The sequence below is a fragment of the Hippoglossus stenolepis genome, chromosome 8, assembly GCF_022539355.2.
Source record: "Hippoglossus stenolepis isolate QCI-W04-F060 chromosome 8, HSTE1.2, whole genome shotgun sequence".
Lineage (NCBI taxonomy): Eukaryota > Metazoa > Chordata > Actinopteri > Pleuronectiformes > Pleuronectidae > Hippoglossus > Hippoglossus stenolepis.
Window position 1 is genome coordinate 18,220,984 of NC_061490.1, and position 21,203 is coordinate 18,242,186.

Sequence of the window (21,203 nt, forward strand, 5' to 3'; positions counted from 1 at the left end):
GACCTTAGAAAGTTTCCTGCGAGAAACAAATATCCCATAATTACTTTCTGTGCAAAACCCTGGAGGCAAAAGATTCAGAAGATTAACCAGCCTCATAGTTCCACTGATACTCTAGATTAGGAGTCTTTGTATGTTTGTACACTTGCATTCATTTCTGTGGTATGGAAGACAAAGGCTTGAAGTGTGTGTTTGTGTGTGTGGCCCAGGTTTTACTGCTGTTGTGGGGACCTAAATCTGTTTACAGCCACATTATGGGGACTCGTCTTCCTTATGGGATCAAAAAGCACATCTTTATAACGCAAATCATTACATTTTAAGGTGTAGACAAGTTTTAATGTTAGGTGTAAGTTAAGGTTAAGGTTAAAATTAGGGTACGGGTTAGGGAAATAGTAACTATGGTTAAGGTAAGTCTATGTAAGGTCCTCTGAAGTCATGGACACGTGCGTGAGTGTGTGTGCTTCGCCTGCTTCCTGAGTTTATTCTATGATTCAGTGTGGATGAATTCAGTTAAAAAGTGTTGACCCTTGAGGTGTCGACAGAGACAGTCGGACCACTCTGACTGAGCCGACTCTCGATTTGGAGAAATGGATCAGAGACGGAGAGTAAGATCGAGATTAAACCAAAAACAGAAGAAACTGATTTGTGAGCAGGCGCACAGACACAGACCAGGAAAAAGACACACAGAGTTATTATCAGTCACTATTTAAAGACCAGTCGTGTTATTTCTATAATAACTGTTAATTCACTATTTGTAGCTTTATTTTTAAAGTGACACGATAAGAGGGTTACAACAAAGCCTTCTCATTGTTAGGAGAGTAGACTTGGTTTGGTCCATTAAGGCTCACAGCCCTTTGACCTTGTTTTGAATGAACGATGGGCAGGATGTGAGAGTGTGAGAGAGGGGTGTGGCCACTGGAATTAAGTGACACATTGTGACAGAAACTTTCCTCTTCATACTCATATTATTGAATCTCTATGTCATTATTACACCTCAAAGTGGTGTAAAGCATCATCCAGTGACGCCAGAAACCACTCAATAATGGTGTTGGCCTAAAATAGTGGGATAGTGGAAGTGCAGCACAAGGGATGAGTGATCCTGTCGACTGCTCACTACACACAGCACTCAGTTCTAATGACGGCAGGATGTTGTGATTTCAGTTTAATAACCGCGCTGTTAGGCCTTACATAATTTCTGCTAATGATAAAAAAGATGCAAAGTATGACGTCACGTCACATCACACCACTATAAACTTTATGTTTTTCTGCCCAGTGTGTAATTGGAACAGTAGACGGCTGGGGTGCGAGGGCGCTGAGTGCGAGGACAGGGTTAGGGTTAGGGTTAGGGGGTTACAACTTGGATGCATTATACAGAAATAATACCTACTTACGCAGAGATTAATGCAGACTTTTAAGGTTGCAGCAGGGTTTCAGCATGAGGGAGGGAAAAGGTTAAAACCAAGGCTCCATTAAAGAGTTCTGCCGACCCAATTCTGCAGCGGCGGGGGGATTATAACACAGGGGGGAGAGAGAGTGTTAATATGGGCCATAAACAGTACTTGGCTCTGTACGTAATGCACGAGACGGTGGCAGAGGGGGGGGCCCGACAGGAGGCACTGGTTGTAATGGGAGGGATAAGATGGAAGTGGGTGGTTGAGTGTCACTCCACTAGACGTGAATGATTAAATGATCTCTTGCTGGATTACTATTCCATATTCTAAATGGGAGATTTTTTAAGCTTCATAAACAAATGCACTCATTTATGAGGGATTAACAGTAATCTCTCTATTTCTATCCTTCCCCCCCGTGCACCTCTCTCTCTCTCTCTCTCTCTCTCTCTCTCTCTCTCTCTCTCTCTCTCTCTCTCTCTCTCTCTCTCTCTCTCTCTCTGTTCCCTCTTCTCCCTCCTACTCCCTTGAACTCTAGTTTCTGATGTAATTACTTTCAGTCACCTGCTGGTGTGTTGCTGTCTGATCACGTTTCAACTCTTAACCGAAAACTGAGATGAACCTTAATTCTTTCATTTTTCATGTTTAACCAGCCGGCAGCCACAGAAGACCTCAGGCCATCGCTTAATAGTTTACACAACTTTGCTTTCACTTTGCCAATTGTTGTTGTTCTCTCTTGCTCTTTCTGCACCTCACTTCACTGGAAACGGCTCACTTATGCAAAAAAAGTCACATTCATTTCCTCTTTTATTCTCTATATTTTTCTGATATCAGACACGGGCAGTGTTTCCCTCCCTTACCTTCATCATATACAATATAAGTACAGTATATACATGCCAGCTTTACATGAAAAAACGCAGCAAGATGAAGAGAATTAATGTTAAAAAATGAAAAAAACATGTTTTACAATCAGATGAGTGGAAATGTTTTTGGTGTTTTGGTTCTGTTATGGGAAGATGTCTTTTCCACTGGAATGGCAGCAAATGAGCATGTGTTCCAGTTTTAGTCTCTTCAGGTTAGTTCGGTCTCTCACAGCTCGTCTTTGGCCCCCCTCACCCTGCCTCTCCCTCGGCTGGTTGGTGCTTGGCTCCGAGCGTTCCTGGTGGCGGTGGTGCTGCCGCCCTTCGTCTCCTCCTCGTCCTTCTTCACCACACTCTGCCCGTCTGCGGCCCACAAGGCCTCGGCCTCCTCTCGCTCCTGAGGGAGAGACACAGAAATACAGCGATGAAAGATAAAGGATTGTTTTCCTGTGGCAACTATGGCATGAAAAAGAAAGTCTGGAGGTATCACAGTACCACTGGTGGACGAGTCTCATAAGGTCAGAAAACCGACTCACTAATGCCTGTTACACACTAATACTTCCATAAACCTTACTAACATTAGCTAATATTAGCCACCATAAGCTCCTGGTCATAGAAATACCAAATAAGGCTGCAGCAGCAAAAACCTCTGAGGGCACTGATCTGAGTAAGGGTTTGTTTTCTGGCGTGTAAATTTGACTTTTTATCTTCAAGAAGGAGAACGTGTTTTTTCTTCTTTTAAAAGTCAAGATGAGTCTAACTGAACTCCCAACGTTTTCCTGGAATTTTCTGGAAGGGCGAGAACGCGAATGTCAGAGTCAGATCATCCCGACACTTTCTGGAACTTTTCCTGCCAGTTCCTGTGGTAAAATGAAACAGGCCTGATGATGTTCAACGTGACAAAGCATGGAACTGGGAGAGCTACTGGAACTATTTCAAGATCACCTTTTGTCTCAGCTATGAAACTTATTAGAGGAGCATCTGGTATTTTTACAGATGAGGACACTGCACTTTTTCAAAATGATTGATTGCCTGAATTCAAACCAAATTATAAAGCTTAAATATCGTATAGTTTACAAATTGATACATAATTTCCCCAAGCGAATAAACACCACGCTGAACCAAAAGGACCCTGACATGGTGTGACCTCAGTGTCTATGATAGAACATGAAAACAACCACTGGATTTGCATTGCTCTCTGTCTCCAGCTGATCTCACAACCTCAACAATCACATGACTGCAGGAGGAGGTCACTGCCGAGTGTCATCGTCATGCTCACCATATCCCTGTAGAGCTTCTCCTTTGTAAACCACAGGGCGAGCGAGCACCGCCGGCCACTGGTCACTGCAGTAACACCGTGGGGATTCACTGGACCTGAGGAGAAGCCCACCAGTCGACCACAGCTGGGTTTGACTTGAGCCTGGAGAGGAAAAATTATGAACTCACACGGATTTCTAAATGATTTTTCTAATATGAAATGTTGAAAAGTGACTTACTGTTACTGTCTTGGCATCCCTGTTCGCGAAAAACAGCTCTCCACCATCAAAGTTGTCGTTCAGGTAGAGAATCGCACTGTGATAGAAACAGGTGTGAGGTGCGTGACAGCAAAACTATAATGGCCCTAACAGAGTTCATAAACGCAGTCCCCTTAAATTCACTAGATCCAGATTTTTATTTGACTCTGAACTGAATTCCACATACTCATACATTTCCTAAACATGCCAGTTCTTTTTTTATTATCAAGATCCATGAATTATTCTCTAACAAATCAAGGAAAATGTTAAAAAATGCAGAAACACAATGTAAAAAAAAGAAAATCCTGGATCTGCCACTGATTTGGATCCACACCAAAATTGAATGATTTCCTTCCTGACCCATACCACATCCTTCAACATATTTTTTACAGTAATCCGTCCAGTAGCCTTTGCATAATCATACTAACTATCAGACAAACAAACAAACCAAACTATTTTCTCTATCTTCCCTGGTCTCTCCCTTCTTCTATGTGAAGGAGTCAAATAAAAAAAAAATCTTTGTACGAATAAAACAACATTTTCTCCGTTTGTCTGAAGATTTAATTATAAATATGAGACGTTTGTGACGACATGAATCATAAATTACTGAGTGAAGGTATGTGTGTGTACCTGAGGTCTCTGTGTATGAACGCTGGCGGCTCCTTCCAGCACTGCTTGGTCTCCGGCTCAAGGAGGCAGTTGTCGACATGGACAGGGTGGGACAGGTCCAATCGGCCCTCCTGGTTCCCTGAGAGCACAGAAAATCAAACAGACTAAATGTATCACTGGCCCAAAACAACAGGACACTTTAAAGTTCAAATAATCAGAACACAGGGGAACAGGGATGCAGTGGTTTTAGTTTGGTTTGGTAGTTACCTGCGATAGCAGTGCGGCAGACCAGGTGTGTGAACGACACGAAGAGTCCTGAGGGGCTCCTGAAGTAGGAATGCAGCAGCTCTTTGGCTCGCTCGCCCAGCTCGTGTAACAGTCTGGCATCTGATTGGTTGACCAGGCCGTCCTGAGCCAGCTGTAAAAAAAGGTTAAAATTACGTTGAAAACACTGCACACCATTATAATGGGATTCACATTTAGTTCATGAGGTTATTACCTTTAAAGCCCTGAGCACAGTCAGGCCCTCAAACGTCTCATGCGGCGTGTGCGGAGACCGTCGTCCTCGGTAACCATCTCCAGCTGATGCCGCAGCCTATCGGAGACGAGAGGAAATGAAAGGGCGAGAGTGTTCCTGATTCTTTCCCATCGAGGTCTGACACTCATACAACGGGAACTTACTGCTGCTAACTGCAGTATTCTGCCACACTCCTTCTCAGTCATGACTCCGTCTAACGCTACGCGATTGGTCCCGTTCAAAATCTGGTCGTCCATGGTGATGGTCACGCCCTTCTGAGGGACCGAACCACCTGGAGAGAGGACGAATAAGAAAGGGTGAGAGAGGAAAGTCGTGAATTATAAACCGCTAGAAGAAAAGAGTTGGAAGGACCCTCTCACCTGCGAAAAAGCCACTGTCATCCACTTCCTCCTCCTGATCGCCCTTATTTATTTTCTCGTTTATTTTCTCTTTTTCAGCTCTGACAGTAAAAAACAAAACAATCTGTCAACATTGTATAAACAAAAGCTCCAGGTCATATTTCCTTTTCTTAATTTTTTACCTCCAAGCCTCCCTCAGCGATTCAGGTACAACATCCTCAGGAGTCCAAAGATCCTACATGAAAAACAATTATTAACGTTTTAAAATTCTCATGAGAAACACTGTTTATTTGGCATGGATACTTACTGGGTCGGTAAAACTGAGGTCGAGGTTCTCCATCCCGAAATACAGGAGCTTCTTCTCCTGCATAGAGCGACTGACGTATCGGACAATTTCCTGTATAAAACACACACAAACGTTTGGTCAAAAAAAGGTCTTGTACATGTATGAAATGACTCAACAGTGATTCCACACATTCTTTCATGGATAAAGAACAGACAAAAACATTTGGCACCAATAATTGTTTGTTCCCAGTTCACTTATGAACCTTCCAGCTGAGTACATTTATGAATTAAGAGAATAAATCAATCACTGATATTATTTCAATATAAAGGACATGGAGCAGTACCTGAGCAGGCGGTGTGCCTTGTGACTCTGTGTCACCTCCTAGTGTCTCATAGTAGAGCTGCAGGTTGTTTAAAGAGTCCCTGTCCGTGGGGTAAAACAGGAGAAGGGAGCGCAGCATCTGCACGGCTCCACTAATATCACCAGCTGTTGGGAAGCGTGAATGGAAAAATGCATAAAAGTCAATGGACAGTATTTATATAACACTTTTCTAGTTTTATCAACCACTCAAAGTGCTTCACGGTATGAGGCACATTCACCCATTCACACACTGCCGGCATGGCCATCAGGCACAATCTGCAGACTGAAGGAGCTGGGGATCGAACCACCGTCTAGTTAAGCGACAGCCACACTTGATTCAAAATGAACGTGTTACCATATTAAGATAAATAAAATTTGGAGGAAGATGATGCTCCTCCAAATTCAAGCGAAAAGGAATCATAGCCATTTTTTATGATATATATATCAGTCAATATATAAGTATCAGAAATGGTTTATTTCTTAATATCAGTGTTGGCATCTGCCCACAAAAGCATATCGGCCGACTCTAATTGTATCACCACATCATTAATTAATCATCATGTTGAACTTTAAAAGCCCGACCTTTAAATTGTGCAATGTGCAGATGTTCCAGCTGTGTGGGCAGGTAGTCCTCTTGAGCAGAAATCCTTCCGGGTCGTGTGGCGACCTGAGTCACACAGGACTGCTGGCACGAGAGCAGGGAGAGAGACAGAGCTGGATGGGAAAGAAAACAAAAGCAAAAATGGCCGCCATGTCTTTTCTCTCTGTTTGTGTCACAGATAAACATTCAGTCTTTTCTCTCTCTCTCTCTCACCTGCAGCCTTCTGGAACACACTGCCCACTTCCCTGTCCTCTGGCAGCGGCTGGGAGGCCACCTCACACTGCACCCTGCACTCCTCCGTCTGCCGCAGGGTTTCATTCACACACGCCTTCCACTTCTCTGACGCTTGCCTCCAGTCAGAGGAGGCCTCATACTGCACTGCAGCATCATAAAGGACCTGGGGTTAATGGGTTCGGGAAGAATATGTTTCTATTAAAGATGGAGAAACTTCCTCAGTAGCTTTTGTTACAATAATATAAACTTTAAAACATAAAGAAGGTAATTTGATTGAAAGGTAAGAGGTGGATACATTGTGAGACGTAAGCAGATACTACTACATGGAGGATTGAACCATATTTCAGACAAGCCTGGTCATGTTATAACAAGTGAGTCTGAGTAGACTAAATCAGTGGCTCAGACAGAGGCCTTCTGTGAGCAAAACCAGGTTTGGACTGCATTGTTGAATTCCAGAAAGTGAAGGTGAGGGTGAGGGTGAGGGTGAGGGAGAGGGAGAGGGAGAGAGAGAAATTCCATCCCTCAGGCCATAGTTGGCTCCCCTAGTTAAAAATTCTAAATATTTCTCTTTGAATACACATTGATAATGTTGGAGTCCAGTTAATCAGTCTCATTTGCCAAAAGAAAATCGGAACTCCTGAAATGTCGGTAAGAGTGTACATTTATTTATTCAAATAGAAAATTCAAATATTAAACTATTATACAAATATTCCTTAATTTGACTTTGACTTTTCTGGATAAAAAACCCACTGTAGCTGTTAAATATATAAAGACTTAGTGACTTTTTCCTTCCTCACTCACCCAGTGCTTCTCATTCTCGATCTCTCTGTCCTGGAAGGCCTCTTCGGTCACTCCTTCCATCCGCTTGTACTTCTCAATGTTGTTCCTCATCTCCAGGTGACTGGGATTGGCCACAAAGTACGTATGAGCTGCTGACGCCGCCTTCTGCAACTTTTCCAACTGTTTTGGATGAAGCAGAGAGTGTGAATGGGAGAGTTGAAGCTGCTTATGCCACTTTCAAATAAGCCCACATGCACATTTATCAGGAGCGATGAGAAACGACCAGTTATTAGAACATCACAGACCTGCATGAGGGCCTGGAGAACAGCTTACCTTGTAGTATGTGACCTGCAGAAAGTTGTAAGGGTTGCGAGTGCCGAATTCATAATCTATGTCTGAGGAAACAGGGAGCTGCCCTGCAGGGCTGACGGAGCGTCCAACACAGAACCTCAAACACTCAGCCCTCTGCTGCACCCAATCCAAGGTCCAGAGGTCCCACAGACTCCCCTCCGCAGAGTCTAACACAAGAAACACATGAATCATTTTCACAAGTGAAATATACCATTGCTCAGGATGATAATGTCTAATAAGAAGGATAATAATAGTCGTTGAGAGTCTGAAAGAGGTTTCTTGCGAGCAGCTTGAGGGGGAAGTCCTGAGACTCACTGCAACCTCTGTCACAATTAAACATGTCAGTGACAGTGGAACAACTGCTCGGCAGGTGGAACATGCAGATCCTCAGCAGAACCTTGGGAGGCTGTTCCTCCTAGACTCTCTAACTCTGTGTTTCGCATGTTTTATCAAAACTGTGAAAAGGGTTGACATCAAGTTTAAAAGTAGCTCTGCAGCGTAACTTTTGTGTCTTCATCGAGTTGCCTAAACATAACAGTCCCCATTGTTCTGCTTCTGTCAACTCTCTTGAGAAGGTTTCAATGTTTGAATGAATCTTGTCAACTATTATTGGTGATACTCCTGCCTTTGTTTGGGATGACTCTGAATCTGAATCTTTCAATTCTGAACTAAATCTTACCCACCAAGCTAAACATAGACTATAGTCATATCTGACTACAAATCAAAGCTGCCCCAAAGCAGTGACTGTAACTTAGCAACCATTGCTCAGTGAAAAATAAAGGAAATGCTCTTAAGGTATACTTCATATTGGTTCACTTTTAAACACAACTATTACGAAGTCCAACAAATTGCAGAAAAAGGCCCTTTATATTTAAATAATTTATATTTACATCAGGAGCGGGTCCTCTCTATGGAGGCCGCCATGTTTTTTAACAGTAGCCCAGACTGGACAAACTAAACATCTTTTGAGTTTTTATGACAACTGAAGCTACCACATGTTTGTAAGGGGAGGTTGAGGGGAGGGGTATTCAGCTGCAACGTGCAACTTCACCACTAGATGTCACTAAATTCTACACACTGAACCTTTAATGCGAATTTAATCAAACGACTAATGAAGAAGTGTTGAACGCGCACAGACACACTTTCCACACCACACTTACCCAGTTTAAACAGACCCTGTGTCCCTGCTGCCTCGCACTCCTCGTGGCACTGTCTGCGCACTCTGAGCAGCGACTGCTTGGTCAGGATGGATTTCTCCAGCAGCTCCGCAGCCTTCGCCCACTCCTCACCAAAGTACGCACGGACCCCGCTGTAATACATGCGGTCATATGGCTGCAGGAGAGACAGCAGGTTGGCGCTGCCCGCGGCCGGACTACCCGCGGCGACATGGAGAGATGCTCGGAGAAGTAAATGAAACGCCACGTATACAGAGAGAGGGACAGAGAGCTGCGCCATGGCCCCCGAGACAACCCGTCCAGAGAGGAGACACAGCTGGAGGAGGAGGGGGAGGAGGAGGAGGAGGAGGGACTATGGAAAATGTTTTGGTGAAGAAAGACAGAGTTCGCTAAAGTTCCCTCCTCCCGTTTCAGGATATTATGGAACTGTCATTCTCTTCTTAATTTTAACATCTGCGACCAGTAGTTTTTATTTGTTGTGAATTAAATGAATCTTATTGTCTCGTTTTGAGCTGATTGTTAAAACTCGAACTAAATACTTTCCAGCAACTGTGGAGTTGGTGTATTCTTCAATGCAGCCGCTAGAGGCAGCCGTGAGCGTTGTTCAACGGACGTTACCGTAAATATACGAGTGGGGCAGGTTGAGCTCAAATCAACACTGTTGGATGGATGCATGGATAGATGATGAAGGGATGGGTTGATCGATGAATATTTATAAAATGCACTAATTTTTCTGCTCTTGGGCTCATACTCATTTTAAAGCCACACACTCAATGAAAATACTGTAAACTGCCAGGGTCCTCATAGTCATCTAGATTCCCCATAGAATTCATAAAAACTTAATCAAACACACCATTTGCATAGGGCAGGTAGTTCACAAATGGGTGTGGAGACAAATCTTAGAGGAAGAGAAGTATCAAGAAATTAAACCTGTCAGATAACTGTAGAGGAGAAGAACAAGGGGCATAAAATAGAAATAAACACATACAATATCAGAGCCTCAAAACTGTGCTGGTAAACATAATGAGTTATATTCAATACATGCAGGTGAACAAGTTTAATGTATTGATTAATCGATCCACATGTATTGTTAACCAATGACTTAGCTTTAATAGATGGGAGAGTTGTTGTGTTCTAAATCTCGACGGGTGCAGTTACTCTACACATTACGGTATCCAGCAGGCAGCGGAGTTCAATCGGCCTTTCGTTCAACACCAGGCAGCGTCTCATGATTCATTCAGCCGAACACACGCACCAGAACACGGGCTAGACACTCTTCCGAGCCGGGGAATCCAGAGGCCGGGGGTCCACACTCAAGGCACAACCAGCTACTTCGTCATGGCGGACGTTGGGGACGTTCTGATGTCGGTTTTGTCCACAATTCGGGTTCCGAAGCCCGGGGACCGCGTCCACAAAGACGAATGCGCCTTGTCATTTTCCTCGCCGGTGAGCCATCTTCCCCGCTTCAACCACAACGTCAGCCTCCAAACTGTGCTTTCATCCCCCCCCCCCCTCCTGCCTCCCTGCGTCTCCCGTGTTTGTCCCTTCTGACGTTGTGTCTGCGCTGCTCCACTTTAAAGCTCCGGCTTCCTTCATATTTCTGTTGTGGCTAACTAGCAAGCTAGCGCCAAGCTAAGCTAATAACGCACTGTAACGGAAACGTAGCTGCGTTAGCTTGTTAGCTAGCCGTGTCAGTGTAAGTGGGTATGCTGTCAAACTAGCTAGCAAGCTGACTTGGGTGTTTTTATGGACACATCGGTTGAGGGTCTGCTCATTTTCTTTTCATACACTGTAGCACATATGCATCCCAGTGTTTCCAGCTGAAGTTCCCAGTATTAAACCAGTGTTTAGCTGAAATGCAGCTGTTAGCTTGTTTGCTTATGTGTAGCAGCTGATGCTGTGACATGTTTTTTTGTGGTGTCACGCTGGAGTGAGAAAGGAACAGGTTTGTGATTTTTTTTTTTTACCATTGCCTGTGTCTTCTTTACAGGAGAGCGATGGAGGCCTGTATGTGTGCATGAACAGTTTCCTTGGCTTCGGGAGTCAGTATGTGGACAGGCACCATGCTCGCTCCGGCCAGAGGGCTTACCTGCACATCACCCGGATTCGCAAAGCTAAGGTGGATTCCTCAAGACCGTGGCCGACTCCTCGTCCCCCACTGACACCCATTTAAAATCAATGTTTTGCATCAGAATGATCTCTTTTCATTTCCAGCGAAAAAATCCCAACACCCACTGACATCCTATGTTATTCTCACAGAAGGAAGAGGATGTCAACTCAGGATCTGGACACCCGCCCAAGAAAAAGCCCACCAGATTGGCCATAGGTGAGCACGTGAAAGAGTATTGATGCAAACAGGTAATATCCAGCTGTCCTGTTTCCAAAGCTGACCCATGTCTACCTCCCCTCTTGTTTCTGGTGTGTCCAGGTATCGAAGGAGGTTTTGATGTGGAGCAGGAGCTGTATGAGGAGGATGTAAAGGTGGTCATTTTACCTGACCGACAGGAAGTGACATCAGAGGGCCTTACAACCATGCCTGACGTTGTGAAAGAGCGGGTGAGATATCTTGTGTGTTACCTGGCAAGAGAAATCATTCTGTTAAGGTTCTGTCATGTTTATGTGGCAATATAGTACTTGTTAGATTTGATGCCAATAGGACATAGCACAGGGGCTTGATGCAAACAAACAATCTTCAGAGATCTTTGGCAAGTTAGTCTTCATACAGCATGTAGTAGATATATCACTTAATAGCACAGGGATGCACAATGTGTGCAATAAACTTTGTTACCATCAGTAATCAAGTAGTTAAGGAGTTTAATCATGAGTGTTTAGGTCTAATTTGTTGATACATTTTCTGTCCCTTAAGGTGTCCCTGTCAATGACGGGTATCATGGCAGCTGACTCAGTGTCTCACACATTACAAGTTCAACAGTGGGATGGAGAGGTGAGACAGGAGTCGAGGTATGCTGTTGACCTTAAACAGCTGGATAACGGAGTCAAGATTCCTCCCAGGTGAGAAGAACTGTTCCTTAAGTAAACCTACAGTACACTTCCTTTTAAACAAAGCTGCTCCTGTATTTCCCTCAAATAGGATAAAATGAATTCTGCATATACAGTAGCTGTCTTGTAATAACCCTGGTATTTACACATGTTCTATTGAAGTTAGCAAAGAGACAATCCGGATCCATGATTGCATTAGTTTATAAATCCTGTTGATCCTATGATACACATTTAAGATGGAAATATCTGTTCAGTTTCATAATTTGGAAACTCAGGATCTTGGAGAGCTGTGTCTGCAAGAGTAACACATTTTATTTCAGTTCGACACTCGTGAAATTACTCTCACGTTATTCTTCTTTTCATCATTTTAGTGGCTGGCGGTGTGAGGTCTGTGACCTCCAGGAGAATATTTGGATGAACCTGACAGACGGCAAGTTGCTGTGTGGTCGTAGATATTTTGATGGCTCTGGGGGAAACAACCACGCCCTTCTTTACTTCCAGGAGACAGGATACCCAATTGCTGTCAAACTTGGCACCATCACTCCCGATGGAGCAGGTAAATGGATTGCACGACACTGATATAACTGTTACATATCAAGGACATAATGTTTGCCCTGGTGAGTCTCCATGAGTATTTAATCTTGACCTGTATGGAGAAGGGATGCTGCAATTTAGTTGTATTAACAATTGTATGATTTCTTGATATACACAAAAAGCGCAGTCAGAGCGGTGTGTGTTAGTGTATGTGCACCCATGAGTCCATGTCTATGTTGCAAGTCTTGGTTATATGCTGGAAATTCAGATGTGAAAGTACATCGAGGCAAATTAAATTGAACATATATTTAATACTCCCACTATGAATAATAATACAAATGTAGAATAGCAATAGGAAAACAGGGCTATCTCCACAACCCTAGTAGTTGTTAGTATTTTGTAGTATATTAAGCATAAATTGACTGATAACACAATGTTTTGTATGTCCAGATGTGTATTCCTATGATGAGGATGACATGGTATTGGATTCCAAGTTACCAGAGCACCTTGCACACTTTGGCATCAACATGATGACCATGGAGAAGGTAACTTCTTACAGTTTTAAGTTGAAACATATGTTACTTTGTTTTATTTATCTCTCCTTTAACATTGTATCAAATCTGTAATTTGGTTTATCGGACCCCGTACTTATAGATGAATGTTTTTAGCCGTGTGTTTTACATTCAGTCAGAGATACTCTTTTTTTCCCCCTGTTGGCGGACATCTACACAGTTGTTGCTGGCTCTGCCTTAGAGAGCAGACATTGATTATATAGTATTACTTGATTAAATTGGGGGTTCGAGTTGTGGTTTCGACAACTGCTCATCTAAAACCCTTCAAAGTCGACACTGCACCTCCTTGGTCTCAGAATCACACCCACCAATTTTGAAGTTGATCAGTTGAACGTATGTAAAGAAAATTGTGGGACAGATGGACCAAAAGAAGAGATTTTTGGATTTATTTCTAGGAAGCAACACACTGACATCTTTTTAACAAAAAACATGTTATTAGTTATAATTGGCCAACTTTTCTTTTTCTTGGTTGTACACTCTTAATTAATATAACATTGTTTAGCTATTTTACACTATTATTACTGATGAGCTACAATACAAATCACATGTCTCCCCGTTGGCTTGACTTTGATGCCATACACATCATCATATCTACCTAATTTCCCCAGTTTCAGATAATTTCCTCCACACCTGTTTCTTCGTTGTTTTCCTGCTACCATTACTTTTGTGCCATCTGCTTCTCCTTATGCAGTCTACACAGAAGCTCTATGATCTCTGTGGCGTTCACTGTGTACTGTAATGTTATTTCTCGTCTTGCTAATGTATTGCAGCACGGGCCTAATGATATTGCACTGACGGGGGGTGGAGGAGTTATGCTTCAATGGAGCGATGGAAAAAGTGCAGCACTAAGTGCAGTGTTGATGTATTTTCTTGCTCGTCTGTCTGTTGTCATCACTTCTTCATTTTGGCAAATTTTTCTCATCATTCTCAAAACATTGTGGGGATGCTGCAGCAAAGATTTGATTTGCTTGTACCTTGCATCCTGCTTTTTCTGATACAATTGACTGCCCTGCTCTCAGACTGAGCGGACTATGACAGAGCTGGAGATTGCAGTGAACCAGCGTGTGGGAGAGTGGGAGGTGATCCAGGAGTCAGGGACCACCCTACGTCCCCTGTTCGGCCCCGGCCTGACTGGCATGAAGAACCTGGGCAACAGCTGCTACCTCAACTCTGTCATGCAAGTGCTCTTCACTGTCCCAGACTTCCAGAGCAAGTCAGTACCCTGTATACACTTTGTCAATGCTTCAATATTCATGATTACAGCAGTAGAGGTGAATAAGTTATTGCTCATGTCTTGGATTTAGCTCTCAACTTTGAAATGTTTCAATCCAGCATTAACTCTAAATTACTGAATGCAAAGAATTGGGTTCACATGTTGATGTCTTCCAGGTACGTGTCCAACATTGACAAGATCATCGATGAAGCTCCTAGTGACCCCACCCAGGACTTCAAAACCCAAGTGTGAGTCTCCTAACTTGGCTCCTGAATTTATACGATAAGCTCTTTTATTACCACTACCTCTGTTTGCTTGTCCTGTGGTAAAGCTCTGGAGTCTACTTCAGAATTACTTTTGTAGTGATACAGAAACTTGAGTGAAAGTCTTCTCTTCCCAATTGGCATTCCAACATGTTACTTGAAAGCCAAAAATACATTCAGATCTATTTTCAAATCCTCCTCCTGTGTAAGACTTTGGTATATTGTTGGATGTGCAGTGATGTCAACTTTGTTTGTTTATCTCAGAGCCAAGCTCGGGTATGGACTGTTGTCAGGAGAGTACTGCAAACCAGCACCAGACCCTGGAGATGAAAACGGTGCATCTGAACCCAGGGTAAAAGGAGATTTACATTCAGAAATTTGTGAGAATGCAGTTTACCTAAAAACTCTCACCATTGGAGGAATCTGACTGTTCATGCTTTGTTTGCAGGGAGACCAAATTGGCATAGCACCCCGAATGTTTAAAGCACTTGTTGGACGGGGCCACCCAGAGTTCTCCACCAATCGTCAACAGGATGCTCAGGAGTTTTTATTGCACTTCATAAACATGGTGGAGGTAAAGTAGCAGTCTGCCGTTGCTTCTGTTGTTTTTCTGCTTCTATTATCACTGTCCTCTCTTATAACAGTGTTTCTTTTGACCCACAGAGAAACTGTCGCTCCGGGCCTAACCCATCTGAAGCCTTCAGGTTCCTGGTGGAGGAGAGGATCGTGTGTGAGCAATCACAGAAAGCCAAGTATACACAGCGGGTAGATTACATCGTTCAGCTTCCTGTGCCCATGGACCAGGCTACCAACACAGGTGATGGGCTAATGGAATACACTCTCCAGATCTACACATGATGAGTAATATCCACTGTGTTGTGGGGTGCAGAGGCAAAGGCTAGCATTGGTTTACATCACCAACATGTGCCAGGCTGCAGGAAGGTGCCCAGATGCCATTAAAGATGATTTGTGAATAATTAATTTTAGTTTAATTCACAGTGTAATAAAGAAATCAATTATCCTGATAAGAAATGGTCATTTTAGGACACATTATGCACAGCTGTCCTCTCATTCGTTGCATATTGAAAGGTCACGACCAATGTTAAATTTTAAACTGACTGGCATTTGGGTCCAGCAGTAAAGCATAAAATCCAAATGGCATTGAATACCCAAGATAGAGCAATGACCAGGTTAAGCATCCTTTCACTTTTCCTGCAGGAAAGCTGTTGCTCATTCCAGAGCAAAGTGATTCTGCCACTGATCATATGTTAAGAGCGTCAAAGTCAAATCATTGACCAGATCCACTTTGTTGCATCTTTTAATCAGCTATAAAAACCAGAGATGATATTATTTGCAGTAATTGTTTAGGCTGTTACCTATATTTGAAAAGTAAGTAAGGATAAGTTAAAAACATATTTATTGAGTGGCACATGTTGGAATGATAAACCTGTCCGTGCTTTAGTGTGGGCCACCTCAACCACATTGTATCTCTAGTATTTCTACACTGAAATTGTAACGATAAACTGATTTATTCTCTTTAAAGCTAATATGAGCCGATGTGTCAGCCTGGTCAGTTTCAGTCTAACTCGTATTTGAAGTGTAATGTATAATTTTAGGGATTAAACAATAAGGTAATCAGATAATGCCATAGTTTGAGTGATATTTGATCCCCTGTGACCAAAAAAATACATCCTGCATTTGTATCTTGTGTAATGCTATTATTTCTTGAAGAATCTTGTTTAATGACTCATGTGTCTTTCAATTGTTTTTCAAACTTTGTTTATTGTTGTTACAGAAGAGCTTCAGGAGGCAGAGCGCCGGCGTGAGGAGGGGGACTCATCCGCCCCGACAGTGCGCGCACAAATCCCATTCACATCTTGCATGGCAGCCCTCAGTGAACCAGAGATCCTCACAGACTTCTGGAGCTCAGCTGTTCAAGCCAAAACTACTGCTACCAAGTATGAAAAGTTATGCCCATTCACAGCATGAAAGAAATTATCAAATCTTACAATGAATTTATTAACATCAGCTTTTATTTCTTTTCAGAACAACCCGCTTTGCCTCTTTCCCCGACCACCTGGTTATCCAGATTAAGAAGTTTACCTTTGGCCTTGACTGGGTACCCAAGAAACTGGGTAATCAGTTTGTTGCAGAGATGTTTAGTTTCCTTACTGTATGTACATTTGTGTATTCTTGACAGAGATGGAAATCTGCTCACTGAGACAAACTAGGCCTCAGTAGAGTCTGGAGGCCCTGGAAACATATTTAAACAAATGAATCACATACATAAGTTTGTGTTCTAAAACAATAACCTGGTGGGCTTCATGGGTTCTAGTTACAAAGCAAAGTCACTATGATGTCACCCCCATTATCATCATCACTACAGCAAGTGCAGTTTAGAATAAATGGGAGGTGAGGAGCAGGGGTCTCAACAACCGATGGTTGGTTTGTTTTGTGCTCAGATGGTAATTTAATTCTCTTCTTCAATTAAATATCTTCCTATTGCCATTATACTGGCAACAAATAAATAAAAAAAATGTTTACCAAATCCCAGGAGCTTTTTATGGTTGAATTGCAGAGGTGTGATTTTAATTTTGTTCTCCCCTCCATGCAGACGTGAGTATAGACGTTCCTGACACTCTGGACCTGAGCGCACTACATGCCATTGGCCAGCAGCCGGGGGAGGAGCTTCTACCAGAGGTGGCCCCGCCCTCACTTGTGACCCCTGATATGGAGGTTAAAGGTATCCTGGGTTTCCATGGCAACGAGGAGGACGACTCGCTCTACTCCCCACTGCTGTGTCAGTCTGTCTGTCATTTCTGCTCTTTTACTCCTTCCTCTGTGACGCTCTTATTTGTCCACCCTTGTTTCCTACTTTTCTTTTCTGCCTTTTGTGTTTTGTCGAGTCCGTCCGTTGCCATTAATTTTTTTTACTTTTGTGTCATGTGAAGTGGTTTTTGTTGCATTTAAATTAAAGAAGTCATATTCTCATGGTTTTCTTTTAGTAGTTATATATGATTTTGTTTTCCAATATTTTCTTTATACCATATTTTTTTGCCTTTTTGTTCTTTTAACTTCTGTTCATGTTGAGGAAGTGCTCAGGAAACAAGAGCAACAATTATTGTATTTCTATGAAAACAAACAAAACCAAATACATTTTCCACAAATGGATCCAAGTAATTCAACTGTTTCCTCCCAAACCTCAGCTCCAGTTCTTGATGACTCCACTGTGTCCCAGTTATGTGAAATGGGATTCCCTCTGGAGGCCTGCAGGAAAGCAGTGTACTACACTGGGAACACTGGAATTGATGCTGCCATGAATTGGATCATGGGCCATATGGATGACCCAGGTGTGTAGTAGTAATAATAATAATAATAATAATAATAATAACTATATCATTTTATATGGCACTTTTCAAGAGACCCAAGGACGCTTTACATGTGTAGAGCAATGGGAATTCACCAGTAAGCAAATCATCAGTCTGACGGCTCCTCTCAGTTCTCATGTACTCTTTCTGATTGGCTACAGACTTCTCGGCCCCCCTGGTGTTGCCAGGCTGCAGCTCCGGCGCCGGCACCACTCCCACAGAGAGCCTCTCCGAGGAGCACCTGGCAACCATCGTCTCCATGGGCTTCAGCCGAGACCAGGCAACCAAAGCACTCCGAGCCACGGTGAGAATCGAACTCCGTCCAGCTCGAGATGAGCTTTTTACTAATTTCACAGGCCGCTAGACTCAAAGTAGAACTGGGCCAATACAGGCACAGCTGCCTTCTTTGAATTCAGTCAGCAATGAAGCCAAGTTTTTGTCTTTCTTGGAGAAAGTACCCCAAGTTTGTTTTTATACCTCAACAAAATGAGTCACAGGATTTAACTTAAAGCTGCATTAGGCTTCACTGTCTCACAAATACTGGCAAGTATGTCTTTTAGTTACTACGTCTTCAGGAATGTTGTGGTTGTGAGGAAATATTTCTTATGTGGATGTATTATTAAAAACCTTGGCTACCACAGTTTTGCCTACATATCCAAATGAAACGGCCAGAGATTAGTTAGTGGGCAAAAGTTGAGAAGCACTAGGTGACTTACATCAAATTTCCATACGACTTTTACTAAAACAGAAAACAAAAACATCAATTTAGGTTAGTTAAATCTAGTTTTTGACCATTAGACTCTAATCAGGATCTATATCTTGCCACGGGAAGTAGTTAGAGCCGCCTGCTGTTATATTATATTGACATCGTTAAACATTTGGCTCCTTATAAAAGTAGAGTATCACAGTATTTTTGAATTATGTATTCAAGTATCACAACCCCAATAAACATAAATGCAGCTTCCACTTTATGTGTCAAAATTAGTACCATCCATTTGATGTATTTTGCAGTGTGTCCTCTAGCTCATATAATATTGTACTTAAACAGTACACATACTGATTATAGATTTGCTGTTTCTATCTTTCCCAACTGGTGTTTGTTTGTCAGAGTAATGTTCTGGAACGTGCAGTGGACTGGATCTTCTCGCACCTGGATGACCTGGAGTCCATGGATGTGTCTGAAGGAGGCCGCTCGGCTGCAGAGAGCGAGGGCAGGGAACCGCCTCCTGGGCCTCGAGTCAGAGACGGACCAGGAAGTGAGTCTAAGAGAGAGGGATGAGAGGCCGAGGCATTCAGAACAGTCATTACCTCAGATTGTGTCCTCACAAATTACTTGCAGAGATGAAATATGAAATGTTGACATCTTAAGTCTTTTCAGCAATCATATTTTAATGTGATACTTTCGATTATATGTATCCATCAAATCTATTTTATAATAAGGATTGAACTTGTGTTTTGTTTATCCAGAGTACGAGCTGTTTGCATTCATCAGTCACATGGGGACGAGCACAATGTGCGGCCACTACGTCTGTCACATCAAGAAGGATCAGCAGTGAGTTTGGGTTTTTCACTCTTGTTTCTAACTTACAGGGAAATTTTACTCTTTCAAGGCATCAAAATGTCGTTTTTATAAAATTCAAAGGAAAAAGTTACAAAGAAAATCTGTATCAGAGAAAATAAAATAAATTGCATTTATATTTACATGTTTTCCAGAGGCAACAAAAATACAAATGAATCACAGTCTAAGAAATGATATGCTTTTATGTTCTCAAACCATTTATCTGTCATGATGGAGGAAATGTCTTTAAAGAGTCATATTGACATATTATGTAGCAGGTGTCACGGTTCCTCACCAGGGGGCAGCATACTCCAGGTCTGGTTTGAACAATAAAGCTTTTCATAGCTGTGATGTCAACACAATGTTAATGGTTTTAAATATACTTTGGAAATCTGTTTTATAATTGGATAGTAGAAGTTTTCCTGTCTGTACCAGTGGATCCTTCTCTGAACACTGAAAAATACCTTAATATTTTATCTGTTATTATGGTTTTAGTTATTTGGTAACAGCAGGTGTTAGCAGACGACTCTTTGTGAACTTTGTATCCTCTGTTTGTTAGGTGGGTCATCTTCAATGATCAGAAGGTGTGTGCTTCAGAGAAACCTCCCAAAGACCTGGGATACCTCTACTTCTACCGGAGGGTGGCGGACTGAGACAACGGACCCATTTGCTTGGAGTGAGGGAGGAGAACTGTGGACGCTAACACAAACGCAACAACAACAACACATCATGAAAAGTCGCATCCCCACCAAGCTCAAATGCTTTGGCACGCTTCAAAATGACAAAACATGTAAATAAATCTCTCCGATTGCATATATACACAGTCAAATCAATTGGTGCAGATGTACAGATGAGGTGTTTGGGGTTGGGGGACGAACCGGGGGCCTGTTCAAAGAGCAGGGTCACTTTACTTATCTGGAAAACTTTTCTGATTGAAACTGAGATCTGTTAAAAGACGTTTTCTCAGCAAATGCATCCAGATAATTCAGGAAACCTGCTTCACGGAACAAGTCCATCCACTCTTTATTAGTAAGTTTTCTTAACTTTCACATGAATCCATTTCCTGTTGATTTCTACTGCCGTCAGTAGTCACTGCCCTTCCCCGTCAAATTACTGCCTCCACCCTCCTCTTTTATTGGACTGTTGCAGCTTGGTCTCGCATTCGCGGCCGTGCACCACCTCCTCCTCCTCCTCCTCTTCCTCTTCCTCCTCAGCCTTATTCAGTGAGGATGTTAAAACAGTTCCACTACAATAACAAGAGGAAATGTCCGAAAATCAAACATTAAAGAAGAAAAAGCTCAAATGTGTGTTACAAAAACTAAATAATAAAAAAAGTCAAAACACCAAATCAACTTGTTTTTTGTTAAAGGTTTGGTGAGGGTGATACCTGAGTGTTTTTTGTGCGGTTTTTATTTTGCAAACATCCTTTGTTATTTCTGCTGTGACAAATAAAGAATTGTCTTTCTGTCATGTGGCCTTTTTCTTTTTCTCTACTGCCTATTCTCACTTCTTTTGATTTCGACACCAAAACTAAATATTCATTCTTGGCTACAAATCATGATACCAGTATATATTGTTTGTTAAATTAATCTACCGTCTCCTTGTGTCATTATTTATACACAAGTTAGTTTAAGCTGCTTCACAAAACCTGTCTCTGCTTCACA

General features: G+C 42.5%; 2 protein-coding genes across 3 annotated transcripts; one reads left to right on the top strand and one right to left on the bottom strand.

Annotated features, from left to right (window-relative positions):
- Positions 1–2,174: 2,174 nt before the first annotated feature.
- On the bottom strand, positions 2,175–10,200 carry p3h3 (prolyl 3-hydroxylase 3). Its single transcript, XM_035162625.2, has 16 exons — positions 9,017–10,200; positions 7,839–8,023; positions 7,527–7,685; positions 6,705–6,888; positions 6,473–6,604; positions 5,874–6,016; positions 5,552–5,641; positions 5,427–5,479; positions 5,266–5,345; positions 5,050–5,177; positions 4,868–4,963; positions 4,636–4,786; positions 4,390–4,507; positions 3,742–3,817; positions 3,525–3,665; positions 2,175–2,642 (listed from the first exon to the last, which is right to left on the bottom strand). The coding sequence occupies exons 1-16, from the start codon at positions 9,309–9,311 to the stop codon at positions 2,475–2,477; spliced, it is 2,199 nt and encodes a 732-aa protein (XP_035018516.1). The 5' UTR covers positions 9,312–10,200; the 3' UTR covers positions 2,175–2,474.
- Positions 10,201–10,220: 20 nt separating this feature from the next.
- On the top strand, positions 10,221–21,009 carry usp5 (ubiquitin specific peptidase 5 (isopeptidase T)). Of its 2 annotated transcripts, none has more exons than XM_035162609.2 (20): positions 10,221–10,477; positions 11,022–11,150; positions 11,291–11,357; positions 11,460–11,587; positions 11,898–12,043; positions 12,403–12,587; positions 13,016–13,110; positions 14,157–14,350; positions 14,527–14,598; positions 14,878–14,965; positions 15,062–15,187; positions 15,277–15,430; positions 16,409–16,571; positions 16,660–16,748; positions 17,228–17,413; positions 17,820–17,963; positions 18,143–18,285; positions 19,090–19,237; positions 19,449–19,533; positions 20,099–21,009. In XM_035162609.2, exons 1-20 carry the CDS (start codon positions 10,370–10,372, stop codon positions 20,190–20,192), a joined length of 2,544 nt encoding a protein of 847 aa, XP_035018500.1. In that variant the 5' UTR covers positions 10,221–10,369; the 3' UTR covers positions 20,193–21,009. The 2 variants fall into 2 exon arrangements, with proteins under 2 accessions (XP_035018500.1, XP_035018501.1); XM_035162610.2 differs by having other exon boundaries at positions 17,228–17,356.
- Positions 21,010–21,203: the final 194 nt, after the last annotated feature.